This window comes from Salmo salar, chromosome 23 (genome assembly GCF_965601325.2).
Source record: "Salmo salar chromosome 23, fSalSal1, whole genome shotgun sequence".
Lineage (NCBI taxonomy): Eukaryota > Metazoa > Chordata > Actinopteri > Salmoniformes > Salmonidae > Salmo > Salmo salar.
The window spans coordinates 45378111-45403620 of record NC_138313.1 but is presented as its reverse complement, the minus strand read 5'-3'; the positions used below and the strand labels follow the sequence as shown (position 1 = coordinate 45403620).

The window sequence follows — 25510 nt, the reverse complement described above, 5'->3', positions numbered from 1 at the left end:
AAAAGAAAACCACTAGCAGCCACCAGGAGAATGATGAGGAGAGGATGAGAGAGGGAGAGAGGGAGGGGGAGAGGATGATAGAGAGGGAGAGGGTGGGGGCGAGGATGAGAGAGAGGGTGGGGGAGAGGATGAGAGAGGGAGACAGGGAGGGGGAGAGGATGAGAGAGAGGGTGGGGGAGAGGATGAGAGAGGGAGTGGGGGAGAGGATGAGGGAGGGAGAGAGGGTGGGGGAGAGGATGAGAGAGGGAGAGAGGGTGGGGGAGAGGATGAGAGAGGGAGAGAGGGAGGGGGAGAGGATGAGAGAGAGGGTGGGGGAGAGGATGAGAGATGGAGAGAGGGATGGGGTGAGGGTGAGAGTGGGAGAGAGGGAGGAGGAGAGGATGAGAGAGGGAGAGAGGGACGGGGAGAGGATGAGAGAGAGGGTGAGGGTGAAACAGGGAGAGAGGGAGGGGGAGAGGGTGAGAGAGGGAGAGAGGGAGGGGGAGAGGATGAGGGTGAGGGTGAGAGAGGGAGAGATGGATGGGGTGAGAGTGGGAGAGAGGGAGGAGGAGAGGATGAGAGCAGGAGAGAGGGAGGGGGGGAGGCTGATGAGAGCAGGAGAAAGGGAGGGGGAGAGGGTAAGAGAGAGGGAGAGGGTGAGAGAGGGAGAGAGGGAGGGGGTGAGAGAGGGAGAGAGAATGAGAAAGGGAGAGAGGGGTGACAGGGACAGGGAAGATGGTAAGGTCTACTCTTTGAGAAACGGTGATACTCCTGAGGACAGTACGATCTCAGTGTGTGTCTCAGAGTCTCCACAAAGGGCCCCCTATAGGGGAAGTGTGGGGGGAAGGGATTGGACTTTTGATGCCCCTCAAAGGGCCCATAAGGAGGTGAAGAGGCAGGGGAGGGGAGGAGGACGAGGTGGGAGGAGTGAGAGGGGAGGAGGAAGGAGTGGGAGGGAAGGAGGAAGGGTCGTGAGGGAGACTGACAGGGAGGAAAACACTGGCCAGATAGTATCTGAGATGAAGGTATGTATGAGCAGTAGCAGCAGCTCAGAGACACAGGACTGCAGAGAGGCTGCCATCAGGCCCAGACCACCAAGGCCTAGGCCCAGGCCTAGATCCGGGCCCAGCTCCAGCACCCCACAACCTCACCAGACACAATCCCACACCCAGACCCGCCCAAAACAGGCCTACCAGACCCACACCTACCTGACAGAGGGCCATGCTGGACCGACAAAAGCCCACCCAACACAGAACCACCACCTAGAGGCTCAGAGCGACGCCCGACAGAGCCAGCAGACTAAGACACAGGACTGCAGCGACGGTGCCATCAGTTCTAGACCTAGATCTGACTTCATCACACCACACCCTCACCCTCCTCAAACCCCGGCCCAAACACAGCACAGCCAGGCCCAGCAGACACACACCCAGCCTCACCAGATCTGCCCAAAACAGGCCCATCCGACAAAGACCCACACCCACCTGACACAGGCTCAGACCCAGGCCCGACAGGTGCTACCGACACAGGCCCAAAACCACAAGAGACAAGCACCCACCCATCCGACACAGGCCCAGACACTGCAGCACCACAGAGAAGGTTCCATCAGGCCCAGCCCTAGGCCTAGGCCCACCTCTGACTGCCCTCCCACCCAGCAGACTCAGCATCGCAGAGAGAGTCTCACCACTGAGCCTACACACAGCCAGGAGCGCCAGGCCCAGACCCAGCAGTCAGAGGCCCAGCAGTCAGAGGCCCAGACCCAGCAGTCAGAGGCCCAGACCCAGCAGTCAGAGGCCCAGACCCAGCAGTCAGAGGCCCAGACCCAGCAGTCAGAGGCCCAGACCCAGCAGTCAGAGGCCCAGACCAAAGCCTGGCAAATCCAGGATCGGAGAGGGAGTCCCATCACTTCGGACCCCCCTCCCACCCACCAGACCCAGGCCCAGAACCACCAGACCCAGGCCCAGAACCATCCTCGGCAACAAGAGGCCTGGCAGACCATGCAACACCGTAGAGAGAGCCTTACCAGCCCCAGGCCCGACTCCGACTCCCCACCCAGTAAGGCCCAAAATGACCAGTCTCAGGCCCAGCAGCACTACAGAGAGAGTCTCCCCAGGTCCCGGCCCACTTCTGCCTCCCCTCCCAGCCACAAGACCCAAATACAGGACCACACTCCCCACACCCGACAGACACCGCAGCATCGCAGAGAGAGCACCACCAGTCCCAGGCCCCCCTCTGACTCCCCTCCCCTCCAGGAAAGCCACCAGGTCCACATCCAGGCCCACTCTTATCAGACCGAGAGCCAGGGCAGACAGACCCAGCAGCATTGCAGAGAGAGCACCACCAGCCCCAGCCCAAGGCCTACTTCTAACTCCACTCCCAGCCTGGAGAGCCATCCAAGGGCTGTCAATGTATCAGCAGCTCCACATCAGAACACAGAGCCACAGAGGGAGTCCCCAGAGGAGACACAGACACAGACACAGGTAATCAACCGCCTGATGCTGCCAACTCAACAGGGTTTGTTTTATGTTATTAGTTTACTTGACAGGGACCATGTACAACAAACATTGCACCAGATTTGACCTACATGGCTAAGTCTCATCTGCAGTCCGGTCATTTTTCCGTCTGTTTAGTTGTTAGTAAGATCTCCCCTCTGTCTATTCCAGTTGTTAGTAAGATCTCCCCTCTGTCTATTCCAGTTGTTAGTAAGATCTCCCCTCTGTCTATTCCAGTTGTTAGTAAGATCTCCCCTCTGTCTATTCCAGTTGTTAGTAAGATCTCCCCTCTGTCTATTCCAGTTGTTAGTAAGATCTCCCCTCTGTCTATTCCAGTTGTTAGTAAGATCTCCCCTCTGCCTATTCCAGTTGTTAGTAAGATCTCCCCTCTTTCTGTTCCAGTTGTTAGTAAGATCTCCCCTCTGTCTGTTCCAGATGCCTCACAATGTCTCAGAGCAGCAGCCTGGCAGGCCCCACTGCCCAGAGCCCCAGGCCCTACAGAAGGACAGCAACAACACACCTCAGCCTGAACCAACACAGAACAACGCCTCGTTCCCCAGCTTCGTGGATGGTAAATGTAATTTCTCTGTGTAGCTCATTGATTCCATACCTGAGTAACGGACATGTGATTGGTTTCTGGTGTGTACACACCTTGACGTAGCTGTACTGCTGCAACCATATTGCCCAGCAATGGGACAATAACGACCTTCTGAATGTGAATGTGAATGTGAATCTGTATCTGAATCTGAAACTGAGTCTGAATGTGAATCTGACTCTGAATGTGAATCTGAATCTGACTCTGAATGTGAATCTGACTCTGAATGTGAATCTGACTCTGAATGTGAATATGAATGTGAATCTGACATTGAATGTTAATCTGAATCTGACTCTGAATGTGAATGTGAGTCTGACTCTGAATGTGAATCTGACTCAGACTGTTAATCTGAATCTGCCTCTGAATGTGACTCTGAATCTGCCTCTGAATGTGAATCTGACTCTGAATCTGACTCTGAATCTAACTCTGAATGTGAATCTGGCTCTGAATCTGACAATGAATGTGAATCTGACTCTGAATGTGAATATGAATCTGACTCTGACTCTGAATGTTAATCTGAATCTGATTCTGAATGTGAATGTGAATCTGAATGTGAGTTTGACTCTGTATGTGAGTCTGACTGATTGTGAGTCTGACTCTAAATGTGAATTTGACTCTGAATGTTAATCTGAATCTGAATGTTAATCTGAATCTGACTCTGCATGTGAATGTAAATCTGACTCTGAATGTGAGTCTGACTCTGAATGTGAATCTGACTCTGAATGTTAATCTGAATCTGAATGTTAATCTGAATCTGACTCTGCATGTGAATGTTAGTCTGACTCTGAATGTGTCTCTGAATGTAAATCTGACTCTGACTCTGAATGTGAATGTGAGTCTGACTCTGAATGTGAATCTGACTCTGAATGGGAATCTGAATGGGAATCTGAATCTAAATGTTAATCTGAATCTGACTCTGAATGTGAATGTGAGTCTGACTCTGAATGTGACTCTGACTCTGAATGTGAATCTGACTCTGAATGTGAATCTGAATGGGAATCTGAATCTGAATGTTAATCTGAATCTGACTCTGATTGTGAATGTTAGTCTGACCCTGAATCTGACTCTGAATGTGAATCTGAATGTGAATCTGACTCTGAAGGGCTCGTCGACCGATGGCTGACTCTGAACCTGACTCTGACTTTAAATCTCATGCCCAGTCCCAGGTCCGTGTGAGCCGGAGGATCTGATTGATGGGATCATCTTTGCTGCTAACTACCTGGGTTCCACACAGCTGCTGTCTGACAAGAACCCATCCAAAGGAACACGCATGGCCCAGGCCCAGGAAGCTGTCAGCCAGGTCAAGGTATTCTATTCTATTTTTTTGCCTACCTAATATTCTGATCAATCAATGAATGTCAGCTGAACTGAATATGCGTTCTCTCTAACCACAATAAGGATTTTTGCCTTTGAAAAAACTCACAGTTGGAGTACACTTTTTCAGCCACATGATGGCGCTCTCTCATTCCTTTTCACCATGTTTTGTGTGTCTTACATTTATGACAGGATTTCCAAACTGGTGGTGATTATATTTGCCCCCCCCCCCCCCCTTCTCTTAAATTATTATTATATTAAAAATATAGATATTCATTGTTGGACATAAAAGACTGTAAAAAATAAATAAAAGCCAGGAAATTAGCTCCAAGTGATTTTTATTTTGGACATCTGTTCCCAAGTATTCCCACGTATAATGTATACAATAATAAGCAAGGTTTGAAATTATTATGTTTTAGTCAAATATGATATCTGTTTGAGATTCTTGCGGTTGATTTGCAGTCTACAAATGATTTGGATTTATCTTCCGGCACCCCGAATATCCGCTCAAGAGAAAAATCATCCCACTGCTGAATCTAGTTGATGATCCCTTATCTATGATGTCTGCTGCCCACAGAGCCAAGATGAAGACTCTCAGATGGTGACAGAAGTTGACCTCTTTATCTCCACCAAAGCAGTCAAAGTGCTGAATGCTGACACACAGGTGTGTAACTACAGTGTTGAGCTATGTGTCTAGGGAAAACACTCACCTCTGTGTTAGCTTAGTGTCTGCTCTCGGATTGTGGTTTCAATTCAGGAAGTTGACTGAAATTCCAGTTCCAATTCCTATTCTCCTAATTGAAAAAAATCTGATCTACTGTCATATGAGTCCTATCTCTAGCTCTTCTAGCTTTAGGGGCATCCTGTGGACATGTTGTTGAGGACCGTTTACTCCACACAGTACTAAGTTATTACCACAGCAGCTATATATATATATATATATATTTATCAACTGGGTGGTTCGAGCCCTGAATGCTGATTGGCTGACAGCCGTGGTATATTAGACCGTATACCAAGGGTTTGACAAAACATGTATTTTTACTGCTCTAACTACATTGGTAACCAGTTTATAATAGCAATAAGGTACCTCGGGCCTTATTGTACTAAGTTATTACCACATCAGCCATATATATGTTATTTATCCCCCCAGGAGACGCTGATGGACAGTTATTACCACAGCAGCCATATATATTATTTATCCCCCCAGGAGACGCTGATGGACAGTTATTACCACAGCAGCCATATATGTTATTTATCCCCCCAGGAGACGCTGATGGACAGTTATTACCACAGCAGCCATATATATTATTTATCCCCCCAGGAGACGCTGATGGACAGTTATTACCACAGCAGCCATATATATTATTTATCCCCCCAGGAGACGCTGATGGACAGTTATTACCACAGCAGCCATATATATTATTTATCCCCCCAGGAGACGCTGATGGACAGTTATTACCACAGCAGCCATATATATTATTTATCCCCCCAGGAGACGCTGATGGACAGTTATTACCACAGCAGCCATATATATTATTTATCCCCCCCCCCCCAGGAGACGCTGATGGACAGTTATTACCACAGCAGCCATATATATTATTTATCCCCCCAGGAGACGCTGATGGACAGTTATTACCACAGCAGCCATATATATTATTTATCCCCCCAGGAGACGCTGATGGACAGTTATTACCACAGCAGCCATATATATTATTTATCCCCCCAGGAGACGCTGATGGGACAGTTATTACCACAGCAGCCATATATATTATTTATCCCCCCAGGAGACGCTGATGGACAGTTATTACCACAGCAGCCATATATATTATTTATCCCCCCAGGAGACGCTGATGGACAGTTATTACCACAGCAGCCATATATATTATTTATCCCCCCAGGAGACGCTGATGGACAGTTATTACCACAGCAGCCATATATATTATTTATCCCCCCAGGAGACGCTGATGGACAGTTATTACCACAGCAGCCATATATATTATTTATCCCCCCAGGAGACGCTGATGGACAGTTATTACCACAGCAGCCATATATATTATTTATCCCCCCAGGAGACGCTGATGGACAGTTATTACCACAGCAGCCATATATATTATTTATCCCCCCAGGAGACGCTGATGGACAGTTATTACCACAGCAGCCATATATATTATTTATCCCCCCAGGAGACGCTGATGGACAGTTATTACCACAGCAGCCATATATATTATTTATCCCCCCCAGGAGACGCTGATGGACAGTTATTACCACAGCAGCCATATATATTATTTATCCCCCCAGGAGACGCTGATGGACAGTTATTACCACAGCAGCCATATATATTATTTATCCCCCCAGGAGACGCTGATGGACAGTTATTACCACAGCAGCCATATATATTATTTATCCCCCCCAGGAGACGCTGATGGACAGTGCGCTGCGTTCCATATCCTACATCGCAGACATCGGGAGCATCGTGGTTCTGATGGCTCGTACCCGTATGGCAGGAACATCCTCACAGGACTGTACTGAAGCTGATCTCTCCTCCTCAGAGGGACAGAGGCACTACAGAATGATCTGCTATGTCTTTGAGTCAGAAGACGTGAGTACTGAGCTGGCAGCCTTAAAATAAGATTCTGTTCTAATCTGTTCTGTTTTATTCTGTTCTATTCTGTTCTATTCTGTTCTATTCTGTTCTGTTCTATTCTATTCTGTTCTATTCTGTTCTATTCTGTTCTATTCTGTTTTATTCTGTTTTATTCTGTTTTATTCTATTCTGTTCTATTCTGTTCTATTCTGTTCTGTTCTGTTCTGTTCTATTCTGTTCTATTCTGTTCTGTTCTGTTCTATTCTGTTTTATTCTGTTCTATTCTGTTCTATTCTGTTTTATTCTGTTCTATTCTGTTCTGTTCTATTCTGTTCTATTCTGTTCTGTTTTATTCTGTTTTATTCTGTTTTATTCTGTTTTATTCTGTTCTATTCTGTTCTATTCTGTTCTATTCTGTTTTATTCTGTTCTATTCTGTTCTGTTCTATTCTGTTCTATTCTGTTCTATTCTGTTCTATTCTGTTTTATTTTGTTTTATTCTGTTCTATTCTGTTCTGTTCTGTTCTATTCTGTTCTATTCTGTTCTATTCTGTTCTATTTTGTTTTATTCTGTTCTATTCTGTTCTATTCTGTTTTATTCTGTTCTATTCTGTTCTGTTTTATTCTGTTCTATTCTGTTCTATTCTGTTCTTTTCTGTTCTATTCTGTTCTATTCTGTTCTATTCTGTTCTATTCTGTTTTATTTTGTTTTATTCTGTTCTATTCTATTCTGTTTTATTTTGTTTTATTCTGTTCTATTCTGTTCTGTTCTGTTTTATTTTGTTTTATTCTGTTCTATTCTGTTCTATTTTATTCTGTTCTATTCTGTTCTATTCTGTTCTATTCTGTTCTGTTTTATTCTGTTTTATTCTGTTCTATTCTATTCTATTCTGTTCTATTCTGTTCTATTCTGTTCTATTCTGTTCTATTCTGTTTTATTCTGTTCTATTCTGTTCTGTTCTGTTTTATTTTGTTTTATTCTGTTCTATTCTGTTCTGTTGTATTCTGTTCTATTCTGTTCTATTCTGTTTTATTCTGTTCTATTCTGTTCTGTTCTATTCTGTTTTATTCTGTTCTATTCTGTTCTATTCTGATTTATTCTGTTCTATTCTGTTCTATTGTTTTATTCTGTTCTATTCTGTTCTATTCTGTTCTATTCTGTTCTATTCTGTTCTATTCTGTTTTATTCTGTTCTATTCTGTTCTGTTCTATTCTGTTCTATTCTGTTCTATTCTGTTCTATTTTATTCTGTTCTGTTCTATTCTGTTCTATTTTATTCTGTTCTATTCTGTTCTATTCTGTTCTATTCTGTTTTATTCTGTTCTATTCTGTTCTGTTCTATTCTGTTCTATTATGTTCTGTTCTGTTCTATTCTGTTCTATTCTGTTCTATTCTGTTCTGTTCTGTTCTGTTTTATTCTGTTCTATTCTGTTCTGTTTTATTCTGTTTTATTCTGTTCTGTTTTATTCTGTTCTATTCTGTTCTATTCTGTTCTATTCTGTTTTATTCTGTTCTATTCTGTTCTATTCTGTTCTATTCTGATTTATTCTGTTCTATTCTGTTCTATTGTTTTATTCTGTTCTATTCTGTTCTGATTTATTCTGTTCTATTCTGTTCTATTCTGGTCTATTCTGTTCTATTGTTTTATTCTGTTCTGTTCTATTCTGTTCTATTTTATTCTGTTCTGTTCTATTCTGTTCTATTTTATTCTGTTCTATTCTGTTCTATTCTGTTCTATTGTTTTATTCTGTTCTATTCTGTTCTATTCTGTTCTGTTCTATTCTGTTCTATTTTATTCTGTTCTGTTCTATTCTGTTCTATTTTATTCTGTTCTATTCTGTTCTATTCTGTTCTGTTCCATTTTATTCTGTTCTATTCTGTTCTGTTTTATTCTGTTCTATTCTCCCACTCTTGAACTTTGAATACTGTTGAATGTTATTGATCTATTGGGGCAATGATTTTGTTCTTTGAGATTGTCTGGCACAGTGTTTGCAAAGGTCAAATCAAATCAAAAGTTATGGGTCACATACACTTGGTTAGCGGATGTTATTGATCACATACACATGGTTAGCAGATGTTAATGGTCACATACACATGGTAAGCAGATGTTAATGCGAGTGTAGAAAAATGCTTGTGCTTCTAGTTCCGACTATGCAGTTAAAATCTAACAAGTAATCTAACAAATTCACAACAACTACCTTATACACACAAATGTAAAGGGATGAATAAGAATATGTACATATAAATATATGGATGAGTGATGGCCGAAGGGCATAGGCAAGATACAGTAGATGGTATAGAGCAGTAAATACATATGAGATGAGTAATGTAGGATATGTAAACATTATTAAAGTGTCGTTATTTAAAGTGACTAGTGATACCTTTATTAAGTCAGTTTATTTAAATGGCCAGAGATTTGAGTCTGTATGTTGACAGCAGCCTCTCTATGTTAGTGATGGCTGTTTAACAGTCTGATGGCCTTGAGATAGAATGGCCTATACACTATTACAGTACAATCTTACTGAACATAATTTTAAAGCTTTGAAAATGTATGACTTGTACAGAGGCCATACCTTATTTAACTCTAATGTAGGCTTTCCTATAACATGTGTTATATCTTCCTATAACACATGTTATATCTTCCTATAACACATGTTATATAACACATGTTATATCTTCCTATAACATGTGTTATATCTTCCTATAACACATGTTATATCTTCCTATAACACATGTTATATCTTCCTATAACATGTGTTATACCTTTCTATAACACATGTTATATCTTCCTATAACACGTGTTATATCTTCCTATAACATGTGTTATATCTTCCTATGACACATGTTATATCTTCCTATAATACGTGTTATATCTTCCTATAACATGTGCTATACCTTTCTATAACATGTGCTATATCTTCCTATAACACGTGTTATATCTTCCTATAACACATGTTATATCTTCCTATGACACGTGTTATATCTTCCTATAACACGTGTTATATCTTCTTATAACACGTGCTATATCTTCCTATAACATGTGTTATATCTTCCTATAACACGTGTTATATCTTCCTATAACACGTGTTATATCTTCCTATGACACGTGTTATACCTTTCTATAACATGTGCTATACCTTTCTATAACATGTGTTATATCTTCCTATAACACGTGCTATATCTTCCTATAACATGTGCTATACCTTTCTATAACATGTGCTATACCTTTCTATAACATGTGTTATATCTTCCTATAACACATGTTATATCTTCCTATAATACGTGTTGTCTACCTATAACACATGTTATATCTTCCTATAATACGTGTTATATCGTCCTATAACACGTGTTATATCTTCCTATAACATGTGCTATACCTTCCTATAACATGTGTTGTATCTTCATTCATCATTTCAGTTGGTCCCTAACTGTGTGCTCTTTCCCACCCCTGTATTGTTGTCAACTTGAATAGCTTGTAGTTTCCATTGAGTAGTTATCCCCTACCAACCAGCCTCCCTCCCTTTGCCCCCTCCCTATATCCCCTTCCCCCTCCGGCCTACCTCCCTATGCCCCCTTCCTTTGCCCCCTCCCTATGCCCCCTTTCACCCTCCGCAGGCCCAGCTCATTGCCCAGTCCATCGGACAGGCGTTCAGCGTTGCCTACAGGGAGTTCCTCCGAGCCAATGGGATCAATCCTAAGGACCTGAGTCAGAAGCAATACAGTGACATCATCAATTCCCAGGAGATGTACAATGATGACCTGGTCCATTTCTCAAACTCTGACAACTGTAAAGAGGTGAAGTGTGTGTGTGTGTGTGTGTGTGTGTGTGTGTGTGTGTGTGTGTGTGTGTGTGTGTGTGTGTGTGTGTGTGTGTACTGAAGTGTAAAGAGGTGTGACGGCCTACTGTAGTGAGCAGAGCTTTGATTGTTGACCGTGATGCATGACTCTTCAGGACGTATTGCCCGCTTCCTTCCTTCCTCCCTCACTTCCTTCCTTACTTCCTTCCTTACTTCCTTACTTCGTTCCTTACTTTGTTCCTTCCTTCCTTCCAGTAAATTAAAAGAGATAACTTTGAAGAGTACAAGTAATTAGTGTTCTTGCTTCAACTAAACTGTTATTCAGCATACACTTCTGACATTATTATTCATCTTCTATGATTTCATTACCAACAGAACTCTTGTGACGGCAGGTAACCTAGTGGTTAGAGCATTGGGCCAGTGTTAAAGCAATTTTATATCTTGATGATAATATTTTCAAATAACATAATCAGATCAAAATGACTAATCTGAATTCGGGTTTAGATGTTGTCTCTGTGGGAGCCGTGGGAGTCCTCTCTGTCTGCTCCTGGCTACCCAAACATTCATTCTTAGTAACTCCCTTACTCTTGGCACCCTCCGCTCTCTTCCTAGCTTTTGCCAGCCATACCCGAGCAGTGTCAAGGCCCTCTGTGCGCTGCTTCTCTATCTTACCCCCACAGACCCAATGTATTTGTTTTACCATTAATTCCAATCTTTTAACATTTAAACATCCATCAAAATCGTATTTCTTCCTCCATTTCGGGCCAAAATAAATGTTCCTCTTTATCTTTTCCCAGCATAAACCGTTCATCTCCCGTCAATACCGGGATCTCCTTAGAGGATTTACTACCCATGTTGTTAAAGTACACTCGTATTTATTCTGTTTCTTCTCCCAATCTAGAATTTTTGAAATATTATTCGTAAGAACCTTAAACTATGTGCTTTAATTTATACAACTCCGAACCAAATACAATCAGTGTCTACTCGCTGTTAATCTTTATGTGTATACTATTTACCGTTATTAACCTAGAATTTGGAGAATAATTATTCGCATGCTATATGTCACGTCCTGGCCAGTATAAGGTTAATTGTTTTGTAGTTTGGTCAGGACGTGGCAGAGGGTATTTGTTTTATGTGGTTCGGGGTGGTGTGTTTGTGTAAAGGGTGTTTGATTTAGTATTTCCGGGTTTTTGGTTGATGGTCTATGTGTTTGTATTCTATGATTAGTCTGGTGTGTGTGTTTCTATGTTTGGTTAATTGGGGTTGGGACTCTCAGTTGAAGGCAGGTGTTGTCTATCTGCCTTTGATTGAGAGTCCCATATATTAGGGTGTGTTTGTGTGTGTGATTTGTGGGTGATTGTTCTGTGTTGAGCTTTATGCTTTGCAGACTGTCAGTTTATCGGTCGTTTTGTTGTTTTTGTATTCGTGTTGATTTAATTAAATGTTCAAAATGAACAACTGCACACCTGCTGCGTATTGGTCTACCTTTTCTGATGACGATTTCGCATTATCGTCAGAAGACGAAGATACTTGTGACACTATAAGACACATTGCTTCTATCTCACGCTCAAAAGAACAAACGGCTTTTATCCCGCGATTGTTGATTTTAACAATATGTTTTCGTTATTAACCTAGAATTTGGGGAATAATTATTCGCATGCTATATTACACATTGCTTCTATCTCTCGCTCAAAAGAACAAACGGCTTATATCCCGCGACTGTTGATTCTAGAAATATGTTTTTGTTATCCTTCTATTCGCAATATAGAGTTGTTCTGCTAGAATGATTATACGTATCTATCCTCACACCCTGTCCTCATCACTCATAGACAAACACTGCAACCCGTTTTATTATTAGGTTTTACTGCCTGTCTTTTTCGCGATTGTTGACTGAATCCTCCTCACACGCATCACTCATCCCAGCATAGTTACTCTATCTCTCTTGAAACTTTATCTATAGATGGGACTGTCGATCAGACATTAGGTCGCATACGTATGCAACTATAAACTACTTTCCAGGGGTCGTAAAGCCCTAGTTAACAGCCTATTTATCTGTTGCTTCATGTAACTGTTGACACCATAGATATCAGACCTAAAGCCTTTATTTAGGTACCAACTATCCCCTTATGGTTTTTTGACCCTTGTGCTACATTATCAGGTCTCACCACAAGCCCTAGTTTAGTTTTATGCAGTGGCCACAGTTGCCCAGGGTCGATTTCGGACCCTACTTCGTTTTCGAATTCGTCGTTTTGAATTTACAACTAATTCCTGCCTTCCATTCGCGCAGAATACTTGATTCCCTTTAAAACCGATTTTTCTCCACGCGAACTTCTGAAGCCAGGTCACCAGCTATAACATTCACGAATTTCAGCGTCTAACACCCAGAGTACATTAAAATCCTCTACTTGCTCCCGCCTTTCACTCTCACATCAATCGCTTTTGCCTTTCACTCTCAACAATCGCTTTTGTCATTCACAACAATCGCTTTTGCCTTTCACTCACAACAATCGCTTTTGCCTTTCACTCACAACTCATCAAATGCCAACACCCAATTGTGTCCCTTATTCCATCATGTAATGCAGACATACAGGTGTATTTCTCATTTCATCATGCAATGCAGACCTATAGGTACTTCACTCATTTCACCATGCAATGCAGACCTATAGGTATATCACTCACCCCTTATTTAATGTAATCATACAGGTGCTATTCCCCAAAAGTATGAATAAAGTCTACTAACCTTATAATTTGCAGCTGAGTTTTTCAATGTTCGTTGAATCTCGTCACCACCTCTGTCGCGTACCAGTTTGCCACCGGCCTGTAAAGAACCCACAGTAAAGGGCCAGGTGATTTACGGATATTTCATCCGCCCGTGCACGGTTTCCGTGTCTCCTTGGAACGACAGCGGCAGTTTGAATTCCGGCTCGAAGGACCAATTGTTAAAGGAATTTTATATCTTGATGATAATAATCAATAATCAATTCGCCTTGACTAATGCCCAAGGTTTGTAAGACAATGGGTTAAAATAATTAGGCAAGGACTCAGCTTTCTACAGAAGGCATCTGTAGCTTTATTCATGAGAATGTTCTGCCGTCAGGATAACAAAACAGTCATTATATAGTTCTTGCTTACTTACGCACATGCATTTACACACAATCTGTTGGTGACCTGCAACCCCCATAAACTTCTCACGCTGTTTATCACCTTCTGGCTCAGCCTGTTCCTTTCCATCAAGGATAGGAACTCTCTGAAGTTTTACGCCCTTGACCATTTGCTTCTGTAGCTCTCTATACTAATTGCATACACACATTTCTTTCCCTCTCCAGTGGTTCCTGGACTTTCCGGAACTAATCAGACCAATCGATCCCTACATTGATCATTACATTGATTATTCATTAACCATGCTGTATGACTAATAATTCATCATGGTTTATTGATTCATTTACCTTTATTAAATAATTCTCTTATCAGCCAGTAACCGGAAGGTTGCTGGTTCGAATGCATGAGCTGACAAGGTAAAAATCTGTCGTTCTGTCCATGAGCAAGACAGTTAATCCACTGTTCCCTGGGCGCCGAAGACGTGGATGGCGATTAAGGCAGCCCCCCCACCTCTCTAATTCAGAGGGGTTGGGTTCAATCTTATTCTAAAATGTATTCAATTGTTTGTTTTTTCGTCATCAATCTACACACAATACCCCATAATGACAAAGCAAAAACAGTTTTTTATAAATGTTTGCTAATTTATTCAATATAAAAAACTGATATCACATTTACATAAATATTCAGACCCTTTACTCAGTACTTTGTTCGAGCACCTTTGGAAGCGATTACAGCATCGAGTCTTCTTGGATATGATGCTACAAGCTTGGCACACCAGTATTTGGGGAGTTTCTCCCATTTTTCTCTGCAGATCCTCTCAAGCTCTGTCAGGTTGGATTGGGAGCGTTGGTGCATAGCTATTTTCAGGTCTCTCACAGAGATGCTCGATCAGGTTCAAGTCCGGGCTCTGGCTGGGCCACTCAAGGACATTCAGAGACTTGTCCCCGAAGCCACTCCTGCGTTGTCTTGGCTGCTTAGCATCGTTGTCCTGTTGGAAGGTGAACCTTCACCCCAGTCTGAGGTCCTGATCGCTCTGGAGCAGGTTTTCACCAAGGATCTCTCTGTACTTTTCTCTGTTCATCTTTGCTCGTTCCTGACTAGTCTCCCAGTCCCTGCTGCTGAAAAACATCCCGACAGCATGATGCTGCCACCACCATGCTTCACCGTAATGATGGTGCCAGGTTTGCTCCAGACATGATGCTTAGCATTCACTCCAAAGAGTTCAATCTTGACTCATCAGACCAGAGTATCTTGGTCTGAGAGTGTTTAGGTGCTTTATGGCAAACTCAAAGCAGGCTGTCATGTGCCTTTTACTGAGTGGCTTCCGTCTGGCCACTCTACCAGAAAGGCCTGATTTGGGGAGTACTGCATAGATGGTTGTCCTTCTGGAAGGTTCTCCGATCTCCACAGAGGAACTCTGGAGCTCTGTCAGAGTTACCATCGGGTTCTTGGTCTCCTCCCTGACCAAGGCCCTTCTCCCCCGATTGCTCAGTTTGGCCGGACTGGCAGCTCTAGGAAAAGTCTTGGTGGTTCCAAACCTCTTCCATTTAAGAATGATGGAGGCCACTGTGTTCTTGGGGACCTTTCAGATCTGTGCCTCGACACAATCCTGTCTCGGAGCTCAACGGACAATTCCTTCGACCTCATGGCTTGGTTTTTGCTCTGACAACTGTGGGACCTTTTTTTTACCCTGTTTTCTCTCCAATTTCGTGGTATCCAATTGGTAGTTACAGTCTTGTCTCATCGCTGCAACTCGGGAGAGGCGAAGGTCTGTTTTCGCTTTATCATTATCCGGTATAGTGTGTAGATTGCTGAGTATTTATTTTTATTTAATACATTTTAGAATAAGGCTGTAATGTAACAAAATGTGGAAAATGTCAAGGTGTCTGAATACTTTCTGAAGGCACTATACACTAATAACTTAAAGCAGCAGGGTGAGAGCCTGGGGCTGGTGATAGTTGAGTCTGAACTCTCTCTCTCTCGCTCTCTCTCTCTCCCCCTCCCCCTCTCTCGCTCTCCCCCTCTCTCTCTCTCTCTCTCTCGCTCTCAGTCTCTCTCTCTCTCTCTCTCTCTCTCTCTCTCTCTCTCTCTCTCTCTCCCCCCCTCTCTTACTCTCTTTCCCTCTCCCCCCTCTCTCTCTCTCCCTCCCCCCTCCTCCATAGCTGGAGTTGGAGAAGCAGAAGGGAGAGAGCCTAGGTGTGGTGATAGTGGAGTCTGGCTGGGGCTCCATCCTGCCTACGGTGATCCTAGCTAACATGTTGAACAGCGGCCCGGCTGCCCGCTCTGGGAAGCTTAACGTGGGAGACCAGATCATGTCCATCAACAACACTAGCCTGGTAGGGCTACCACTAGCTACCTGCCAGGGTATAATCAAGGTACCGTACACCTGTCACTAGTCAGACATGTCCATCAACAACACTAGCCTGGTAGGGCTACCACTAGCTACCTGCCAGGCTATAATCAAGGTACCGTACACTAGTCACTAGTCAGACATGTCCATCAACAACACAAAATAGGTAAGCCTTGTCCGAGCCAGAACGGCCCATAACACATCTGGTTCCAGCCTTTTGTATGACTCGACTGGACAACTCCCTACCGTCCAATCTCAGGGCGGACAGTCTGTCAGGCAGTCAGGCATGACAATGCTAGTTAGCATTGTGTGTGGTAATACTAGCTTAGTGTTGCAGACCAGATCAAGTCCATCAATAACACCAGCCTGGTGGGACTTACCACTAGCCACCTGCCAGGCCATCGTCAAGGGTTACGGTCCAAAGACTTAAAAGACACATCCTCGTCCACTTACCCTCGCCTTATGCCCTTGGAGGAAATCCCCGTCGCCATCTTGGGTGGACGGTCCAAAATTATTAGCCAAGCAAGGGAAGTTTGCAACGTAAGCTCTCGTTTTTAGTCGCCATTGCGAGTGTACAATTATGTTCACTCCGGGGCCTGAAACTCCCCATAATTCAATTCACGACAATTGTACATCCGCTAAGAAAATTCAGCGAAAACTTATAAACAACATCAATGGAGAAGTCAACATACAAGTGCAAGTAAAAACGAATGCATGTTTTGGTTACCTTTTGGAAATTGTAGCAATAAAACATTTTCCTTCTTCAGAAGATCCAGCTAGGCAGGCTAACGTTAGTTAGCTAAATAATTTGCTAGCTATCATACAGTAGGCATATATTAATAAGTATATATTTAATATAAGTAGACATGCGCTCATAATTGACTGTAGTGCATATAAAGCCACCCACAAGCTTCCCGGGGGCTGAAAACACAATCATCGCAGGTTGAACGAGTGACGTTTCCGGCCAAGGGTGGTCCATTTAAAAATCATTCCTTCCTCCCTCGCCCGTTGCCCTGCAAGTGTATACTCGTCAGACGTCATGATACGTCATCAGAAGTGTCCACTAAATTTGAGGGCTGAGGGGGATAGGGTGTGTCTTAAGTGTTTGGACCGCAGCCAAGTTTTGGAGCATACAGTCAACTCAGGCAGCATCTATGTTATGTTACTGCTCATCGAGCCTGTTTTACTGTTTTTAACTCAAAAGTTCAAACCACTTCCTTTCTTTGTCTCTTATCAGTCATTAAAGAAAAGGAGATGAGGAAGCCATTAGTATTGAGATTGAGCTCGACACAGCCATTCTAGGAAGACATTCTAGAGTATTGAGATTGAGACATGGCCATTCTAGGAAGCCATTCTAGAATATTGAGGTTGAGACACGGCCATTCTAGAATATTGAGTTTGAGACACAGCCATTCGAGAGTATTGAGATTGAGATCGACACAGCCATTCTAGGAAGCCATTCTAGAGTATTGAGATCGACATCGGCATTCTAGAGCAGGTATTCCCAAACTGCAATGCCGTCGGGGTACGCCAAAAAAATGTGATTCACATTTAAAAAAAAATAAATAATAATAATTCTTCACTTTTCCAAACAGTCCATTTTCCAACGGGGCTATACATTTGGGTGAGGTTTCTTTCTCGCCTGAGTAGCCTCTTTTCACTGCCAAAAATACAATTAAACCATCTAGTGTTCAGCGAAATAACAACACAATGTCAAATACAGGTAGCCTAGTCAAATAATTAACATCCAATCACATTAACCGTTACTCTCTCAGCGGGAATTCCACTAACGGTCCGTATGTAGCCAAACATAGCTGCTGCTCATTCCGTTTCCTCCAAAATTGATAAATGGTTAAAAAAGACACATACCAGCTCTACTGGTAGTACTGCTACTACCAGCAGTACCACACCTGCACCTGTCGACGACACAAGTTGTCCTGATTCCACGAGCACATCCAATGCTAGCATCAGTAATTCTACATGTGTTGTTAGCCCAGCTAGCATGGACACTGACAGTTTTGAATCTGATGTAGCTGAAGAGCTACTGCCCCCTTACCAGGGAAAGTACCGAACAACAGACGGGGACGTTGGACCATCGAAGAGGCGCAAATATGATGAGAACTACATTTATTTGGGGTTCGCTTATATTGGGAGTAGTGCCTTTCATCAGCCACAGTGTGTTATATGTGCAAAAGTACTATCTCACAACTCGATGAAACCTTCACTCTTGCGCAGACATTCAGAAACAAAACATTACAATTTGAAAAATAAGCCACAGGAGTTTTTTGAGCGAGAATTAAGACGACGAGTAGTAAGACATGTATAAAAGCAACAGATACTATTAGTAAGAAGGGGCAAGAAGCATCTTATATGGTGAGCTACTGAGTGGCTAGGACAGGCAAGCCCCATACTATTGTGGAGGACTTAATTCTTCCTGCTGTCGTGGATATGGCTGGGACAATGCTGGGGGAAAAGGCCCAAAAAAACTATACAGACAATGTCTTCATCAAACAACACTGTTTCATGATGCATCAGTGACATGGCAGGAGATGTTTTGAAACAATTACTGTTTCACATACAAGCCAGGGAATTCTATGCGTTACAGCTGGATGAGTTAACAGACGTGGCGGGCTTGGCACAGCTCCTGGTATATGTACGTTACGTTTATGGGGGTCAATTAAGGAAGACATCCTCTTCTGCAAACCACTGGAAACCAGGACAACAGGAGAGGATATTTTTAAAGTACTGGACAGCTTTGTGACATCAAATGGACTTTGGTTGTCAAGATGTGTTGGTATCTGTACTGATGGTGCAAAAGCCATGACAGGGAGACATAGTGGAGTGGTAACGCATGTGCAAGCAGTTGCTCCCGACGCCACTTGGGTTCACTGCAGCATCCACCGAGAGGCTCTGCTGCCAAGGGAATGCCTGACAGCTTGAAAGATGTTTTGGACACTACAGTGAAAATGGTTAACTTTGTTAAAGCAAGGCCCCTGAACTCTGATATATTTTCTGCACTATGCAATGATATGGGCAGCGACCATGTAACGCTTTTACAACATACAGAAGTGCGCTGGTTATCAAGGGGCAAAGTATTGACACGTTTTTTTAAATTGAGAGACGAGCTTAAAGTTTTCTTTACTGACCATAATTTTCACTTGTCTGACCGCTTGCATGATGAGTTCCTCACACAACTGGCCTGTCTGGGATCTGTTTTTTTCTCGCCTGAACGATCTGAATCTAGGATTACAGGGACTGCAAATATATTTCATGGGGACAAAATTGAGGCTATGATTAAGAAGTTGGAGCTCTTCTCTGTCTGCATTAACAAAGACAACACACAGGTCTTTCCATCATTGTATGATTTTTTGTGTGCAAATGAACTCAAGCTTACGGACAATGTCAAATGTGATATAGTGAAGCACCTGAAGGAGTTCGGTGCGCAATTCCGCAGGTACTTTCCCGAAACGGAAGACACAAACAACTGGATTCGTTATCCCTTGCCTCCAGTCCACTTACCGATATCTGAACAAGAGAGCCTCATCGAAATTGCAACAAGCGGTTCTGTGAAAATGGAATTGAATCAGAAGCCACTGCCAGATTTCTGGATTGGGCTGCTCTCAGAGTGTCTTGCCTTGGCAAATCGTGCTGTTAAGACACGGATGCACTTTGCAACCACGTACCTATGTGAGAGTGGATTCTCAGCCGTCACTAGCATGAAAACTAAATACAGGCACAGACTGTGTGTGGAAAATGATTTAAGACTGAGACTCTCTCCAATACAACCCAACATTGCAGAGTTATGTGCATCCTTTCAAGCACAGCCTTCTCATTAACCTGTGGTGAGTTATTCACAATCTTACATATAAAATAAGGTTTTATATTGTAAGATGGCTAAATAATGAGCAAAATAATTGATTATTATTATATTATTATTTGTGCCCTGGTCCTATAAGAGCTCTTTGTCACTTCCCACGAGCCGGGTTGTGACAAAAACTCATTCTTATGTTTAATAAATGTATCGTATTGTGTGTGTGTGTGGCAGGCTTACGATGATGGCAAAAAACAACTGACCCTGGTGCTAGAGGGGGTACAGCTGGAGGTTGAATATTTGAAGAGGTTTGGGACTATAACAAGTTTGGGAACCACTGTTCTAGAGTATTGAGATCCATCCACACAGCCATTCTAGGAAGACATTTTAGAGTATTGAGATCAACACAGCCATTCTATAGTATTGAGATTGAGACAGCCATTCTACAGTATTGAGATTGAGACACGGCCATTCTAGAGTATTGAGATTGATATACGGGCATTCTAGGAAGCCATTCTAGAGTAATTCGATTGAGACATGGCCATTCTAGGAAGCCATTCTAGAGTATTGAGACACTCTAGAATGGCCATTGCTATTTATCGTGTTCCGGTTGTCCTGCCAGGGTCTGAAGAGCCAGGTGCAGGTGAAGCTGAGCATCGTGAGTTGTCCTCCTGTCACCACTGTCCTCATCAAGAGACCTGACCTCAAGTTCCAGCTGGGCTTCAGTGTTCAGAACGGCATCGTGAGTAGGATTATGATACCATTATAATGCATTATAAGACTTGTCATAAGCATGTATGACCTCTTTGTACTCTAATTATCATCTCTCTTATAATGATCCTGATAACAGCCATTTGGATTCAGAGAGTTGAGCTTTTCTTTCTCTCTCCTCAGATCTGCAGTCTGATGCGTGGCGGTATCGCAGAGCGAGGAGGGGTGCGAGTCGGCCACAGGATCATTGAGATCAATGGGCAGAGTGTGGTTGCCATGCCGCATGAGAAGATAGTACAGACCCTGTCTGTATCAGTGGGAGAGGTGAGCATCAGGATCCTATGACTGTTAGCTAATTGCCAACGTTATACACGTTCAATGAATAGTCAATCAGAACCCTCTGGACGAAACAGACGAATCAGAAGTATTTATAAAAATACAAGAGAGTGTCTTCATGATGAGCACTGATCTGTCCGATTCTCTCCTCACTCTCCTCCTCCTCCTCCTCACTCTCCTCCTCACTCTCCTCCTCCTCCTCCTCACTCTCCTCCTCACTCTCCTCCTCCTCCTCCTCACTCTCCTCCTCACTCTCCTCCTCCTCCTCCTCTCCTCCTCACCCTCCTCCTCCTCCTCCTCCTCACTCTCCTCCTCCTCCTCCTCCTCTCCTCCTCACTCTCCTCCTCCTCCTCACTCTCCTCCTCCTCACTCTCCTCCTCCTCCTCACTCTCCTCCTCCTCCTCACTCTCCTCCTCCTCCTCACTCTCCTCCTGCTCCACCTCCTCCTCCTCCTCACTCTCCTCCTCCTCACTCTCCTCCTCACTCTCCTCCTCCTCCTCACTCTCCTCCTCCTCCTCACTCTCCCCCTGCTCCACCTCCTCCTCCTCCTCACTCTCCTCCTCCTCCTCCTCACTCTCCTCCTCCTCCTCCTCACTCTTCTCCACCTCCACCACACTCTCCACCTCCTCCTCACTCTCCTCCTCTTCTTCACTCTCCTCCTCCTCCTCACTCTCCTCCTCTTCTTCACTCTCCTCCTCCTCCTCACTCTCCTCCTCCTCCTCACTCTCCTCCTCCTCCTCATCACTCTCCTCCTCCTCCTCATCACTCTCCTCCTCTTCCTCATCACTCTCCTCCTCCTCCTCACTCTCCTCCTCATCTTTCTCCTCTTCCTCCTCCTCACTCTCCTTCTGTTCTTCCTCACTTCTCCTCCACCTCCTCCTCCTCCTCCTCACTCTCCTCCTCCTCCTCCTCCTCACTCTCCTCCTCACTCTCCTCCTCCTCCTCACTCTCCTCCTCCTCCTCACTCTCCTCCTGCTCCACCTCCTCCTCCTCACTCTCCTCCTCCTCCTCACTCTCCTCCTCCTCCTCACTCTCCTCCTCCTCCTCACTCTCCTCCTGCTCCACCTCCTCCTCCTCCTCACTCTCCTCCTCACTCTCCTCCTCCTCCTCACTCTCCTCCTCCTCCTCCTCCTCCTCACTCTCCTCCTCCTCCTCACTCTCCTCCTCTTCCTCACTCTCCTCCTCCTCCTCGCTCTCCTCCTCCTCCTCACTCTCCTCCTCCTCCTCACTCTTCTCCTCTTCCTCCTCCTCACTCTCCTTCTGTTCTTCCTTCTCTTCTTCCTCCTCCTCCTTCTCTGTTTCCTCATCCTTCTCACTCTCCTCCTTCTCCTCCCCCGCTTCCTCATCTTCCTCACTCTCCTCCTCCTCTTCCTCACTCTCCTCCTCCTCCTTCTCCTCATCCTCCTCTTCTTCCTCCTCCTCCTCCTCTTCCTCACTCTCCTCCTCCTCCTCACTCTCCTCCTCCTACTCCTCACTCTCCTCCTCTTCCTCACTCTCCTCCTCCTCCTCCTCACTTTCCTCCTCTTCACTCTCCTCCTCACTCTCCTCCTCCTCACTCTCCTCCTCCTCCTCACTCTCCTCCTCCTCACTCTCCTCCTCCTCACTCTCCTCCTCCTCCTCCTCACTCTCCTCCTCCTCCTCATCACTCTCCTTCTGTTCTTCCTCTTCCTTCTCCTCTTCCTCCTCCTCCTCATCACTCTCCTTCTGTTCTTCCTCTTCCTTCTCCTCTTCCTTCTCCTCCTCATCACTCTCCTCCTCACTCTCCTCCTCCTCACTCTCCTCATGCTCCTCCTCCTTCTTCTCTTCCTCCTCCTCCTCCTCCTCACTTACCTCCTTCTCCTCCTCCTCTTCCTCTTACTCCTCATCCTCCTTCTCCTCCTCCTCTTCCTCATTCTCCTCCTCCTCCTCTTCCTCCTCCTCCTCACTCACCTCCTCCTCCTCTTCCTCCTTCTCCTCCTCTTCCTCACTCTCCTCCTCACTCTCATCCTCCTCCTCACTCACCTCTTTCTCCTCTTCCTCCTCCTCCTCCTCCTCCACCTCCTCCTCCTCTCTGTCAGATCAACATGAAGACCATGCCTGCAGTGATGTTCAGACTGTTAACAGGACAGGAGACTCCTGTCTACATCTAGTCCCTCCATGTCTACATCTAGTCCCTCCATGACTGCACCCTCAATGGCACCCTTTTCCCTGTGTAGTGCACTACTTCTAACCATGGCCCATATGGCTGTAGGTTCACTATGTAAGGAATAGGGTGGCATTTGGTATGCATATTTTTCTGCGTACTCTCTCACTGCTTCTGCATGTCTAGGAGAAGATGGTGGACAGACCGGGTGGGTGACAGGCAGAGGAGGCTGGTATTCCAGCCATTCCAATGAGCCTGTCCTCCGATTTATAGTGACACCAGCCTCCACTGGTGACAAGGTGGTACATTAGCAACATTTATTTTTGATATATCATTTTATTTTGGGGGTAATAATATGTTACTCTGATGAAAATGTCAACAACAACAAAAAAATTCAACTTCAGGCTTAGTTGGAGTAGCCTGGATAACACATTGTTTGGCGATGACACGTAGTACAAGGAGTGGAATGTAAGCTAAACAGACTGGTACCAGGCTATAATTGAAAAGCTACACGGTCATAATGGTTTGATGTGTACAGTCTGTGTGTGTGTGTGTGTGTGTGTGTGTGTGTGTGTGTGTGTGTGTGTGTGTGTGTGTGTGTGTGCGCATGTGTGTGAATACGAATGTATAATGTTAAAAAAACTGTAAATGCAAGGTAATGATTATGTTCTTATGACTAGATTACAAACACGCCACATTTTATTTCCAATTTGATAACATGCCAGATTAAACAATGTAGTGACATAAACGTGTTGATACGGTAACTGAACTTATTGTAGGGAAGGGGTTGGCCTGTCGTTATTCTTCAATAGGAGTTCAAGTGGCAAAGCAGGGGTATTTAAGCTACGTGCCGTGTATACCTAAACAGCATAGGACAAGGCTATTCTTCAATAGCAGGGGTATTTAAGCTACGTCCCTTGTATACCTATACAACATAGAACAAGGCTATTCTTCAATAGCAGGGGTATTTAAGCTACGTCCCGTGTATACCTATACAGCACAGGACAAGGCTATTCTTTAATAGCAGGGATATTTAAGTTACGTCCCGTGTATACCTATACAGCACAGGACAAGGCTATTCTTCAATAGCAGGGGTATTTAAGCTATGTCCCGTGAACACCTAAACAGCATAGGACAAGGCTATTCTTCAATAGCAGGGGTATTTAAGCTACGTCCCGTGTATACCTAAACAGCATAGGACAAGGCTATTCTTTAATAGCAGGGATATTTAAGCAACGTCCCGTGTATACCTAAACAGCATAGGACAAGGCTATTCTTTAATAGCAGGGATATTTAAGCAACGTCCCGTGTATACCTAAACAGCATAGGACAAGGCTATTCTTCAATAGCAGGGCCATTGTAGCCTTGTCTGTCATTGGAGCCTGCCATGCCAATGCATAACTACTACCTTAGGAGTTGGTGAGACAACAACACAGACCGATCTGGTGACCAGGCTAGGGGGTGGGGTATTGAGCAACAGAAAACAATGTAATGTAGGGTACTGTGTCCCAAATCACACCCTACTCACTGGGAACAGATATCAGTTTCAATGTCTAGTTTTGAGTTTGTCAACTAATGTGAATTCAACGTGAAATGAACAACAACAACCACAAAACATTTCACCATGTCATTGGATTTATGTTACAAGTTTTTGCGGGGTGGGGTTGAAGTGGCGTGGAAACATCGATTCAACACGTTTTTTTTTTTGTCCAGTGGGTATTCCCCTAGATAGTGCACTAGTTTTGACCATGCAAGGCCCATAGGGCTCTAATCAAAAGTAGTGCACTATGTAGAGAATAGGGTGCCCTTTGGAATACAAACCAGTGTCTGGAAGCTGTCCTTTTCTCTCTATACTGCCTTGGATGTAACAAAGGTTTCAATATAACATTATGGCAATGCTGAAGGCCAAAGATAATACTGCGACATGCATTCTTGTAAATGAGAACTTGTTCTCAACTTGCCTACCTGGTTAAATAAAGGTGAAATAAATAAAAAATTAAAAAATGTATTTAAAAAAAAACGAGTGCACTGTAAAGGATATGGGGGGGGGACATTTTGGAATGCAGAGCAGGTATAATGACAATGTATTAACTTGTTTAGTTGCTGTATTGTGAGAAGCTAAGACTATACTGTGATTAATGAAATGTTAATGACAATGCTTACTATTGCTTTCCAAATATGTAAAAAATAAAAATAAAATAAAAAAAGGCATTTATGACATGCAATGATGTAAGTGGTGTATATTCATGAGGTTGAGGACAACGGCTGAGTGCCAGATGGCACCCTATTCCCGTAGGGCTCTGGTCTAAAGTAGTGCCCTATGT

The 25510-nt window shown here is 44.0% G+C and overlaps 1 protein-coding gene across 1 annotated transcript; it reads left to right on the top strand.

Moving 5' to 3' along the window:
* Positions 1-288: 288 nt before the first annotated feature.
* Positions 289-25411, top strand: LOC106584731 (uncharacterized). The gene is made up of 10 exons (XM_045706232.2): positions 289-2456; positions 2904-3039; positions 4224-4369; positions 4955-5041; positions 6791-6976; positions 10576-10755; positions 16019-16231; positions 20640-20759; positions 20912-21052; positions 23122-25411. The coding sequence occupies exons 1-10, from the start codon at positions 297-299 to the stop codon at positions 23191-23193; spliced, it is 3441 nt and encodes a 1146-aa protein (XP_045562188.2). The 5' UTR covers positions 289-296; the 3' UTR covers positions 23194-25411.
* The last annotated feature ends 99 nt before the right edge of the window (positions 25412-25510 follow it).

Coding starts and splice junctions, on each gene's coding strand:
- LOC106584731 (XM_045706232.2), top strand. CDS start 297: ATGAGAGAGAGGGTGGGGGAGAGGATGAGAGATGGAGAGAGGGATGGG. Junction 4,370..4,954: donor AAGCTGTCAGCCAGGTCAAG/GTATTCTATTCT, acceptor TGCTGCCCACAG/AGCCAAGATGAAGACTCTCA. Junction 10,756..16,018: donor ACTCTGACAACTGTAAAGAG/GTGAAGTGTGTG, acceptor CCTCCTCCATAG/CTGGAGTTGGAGAAGCAGAA.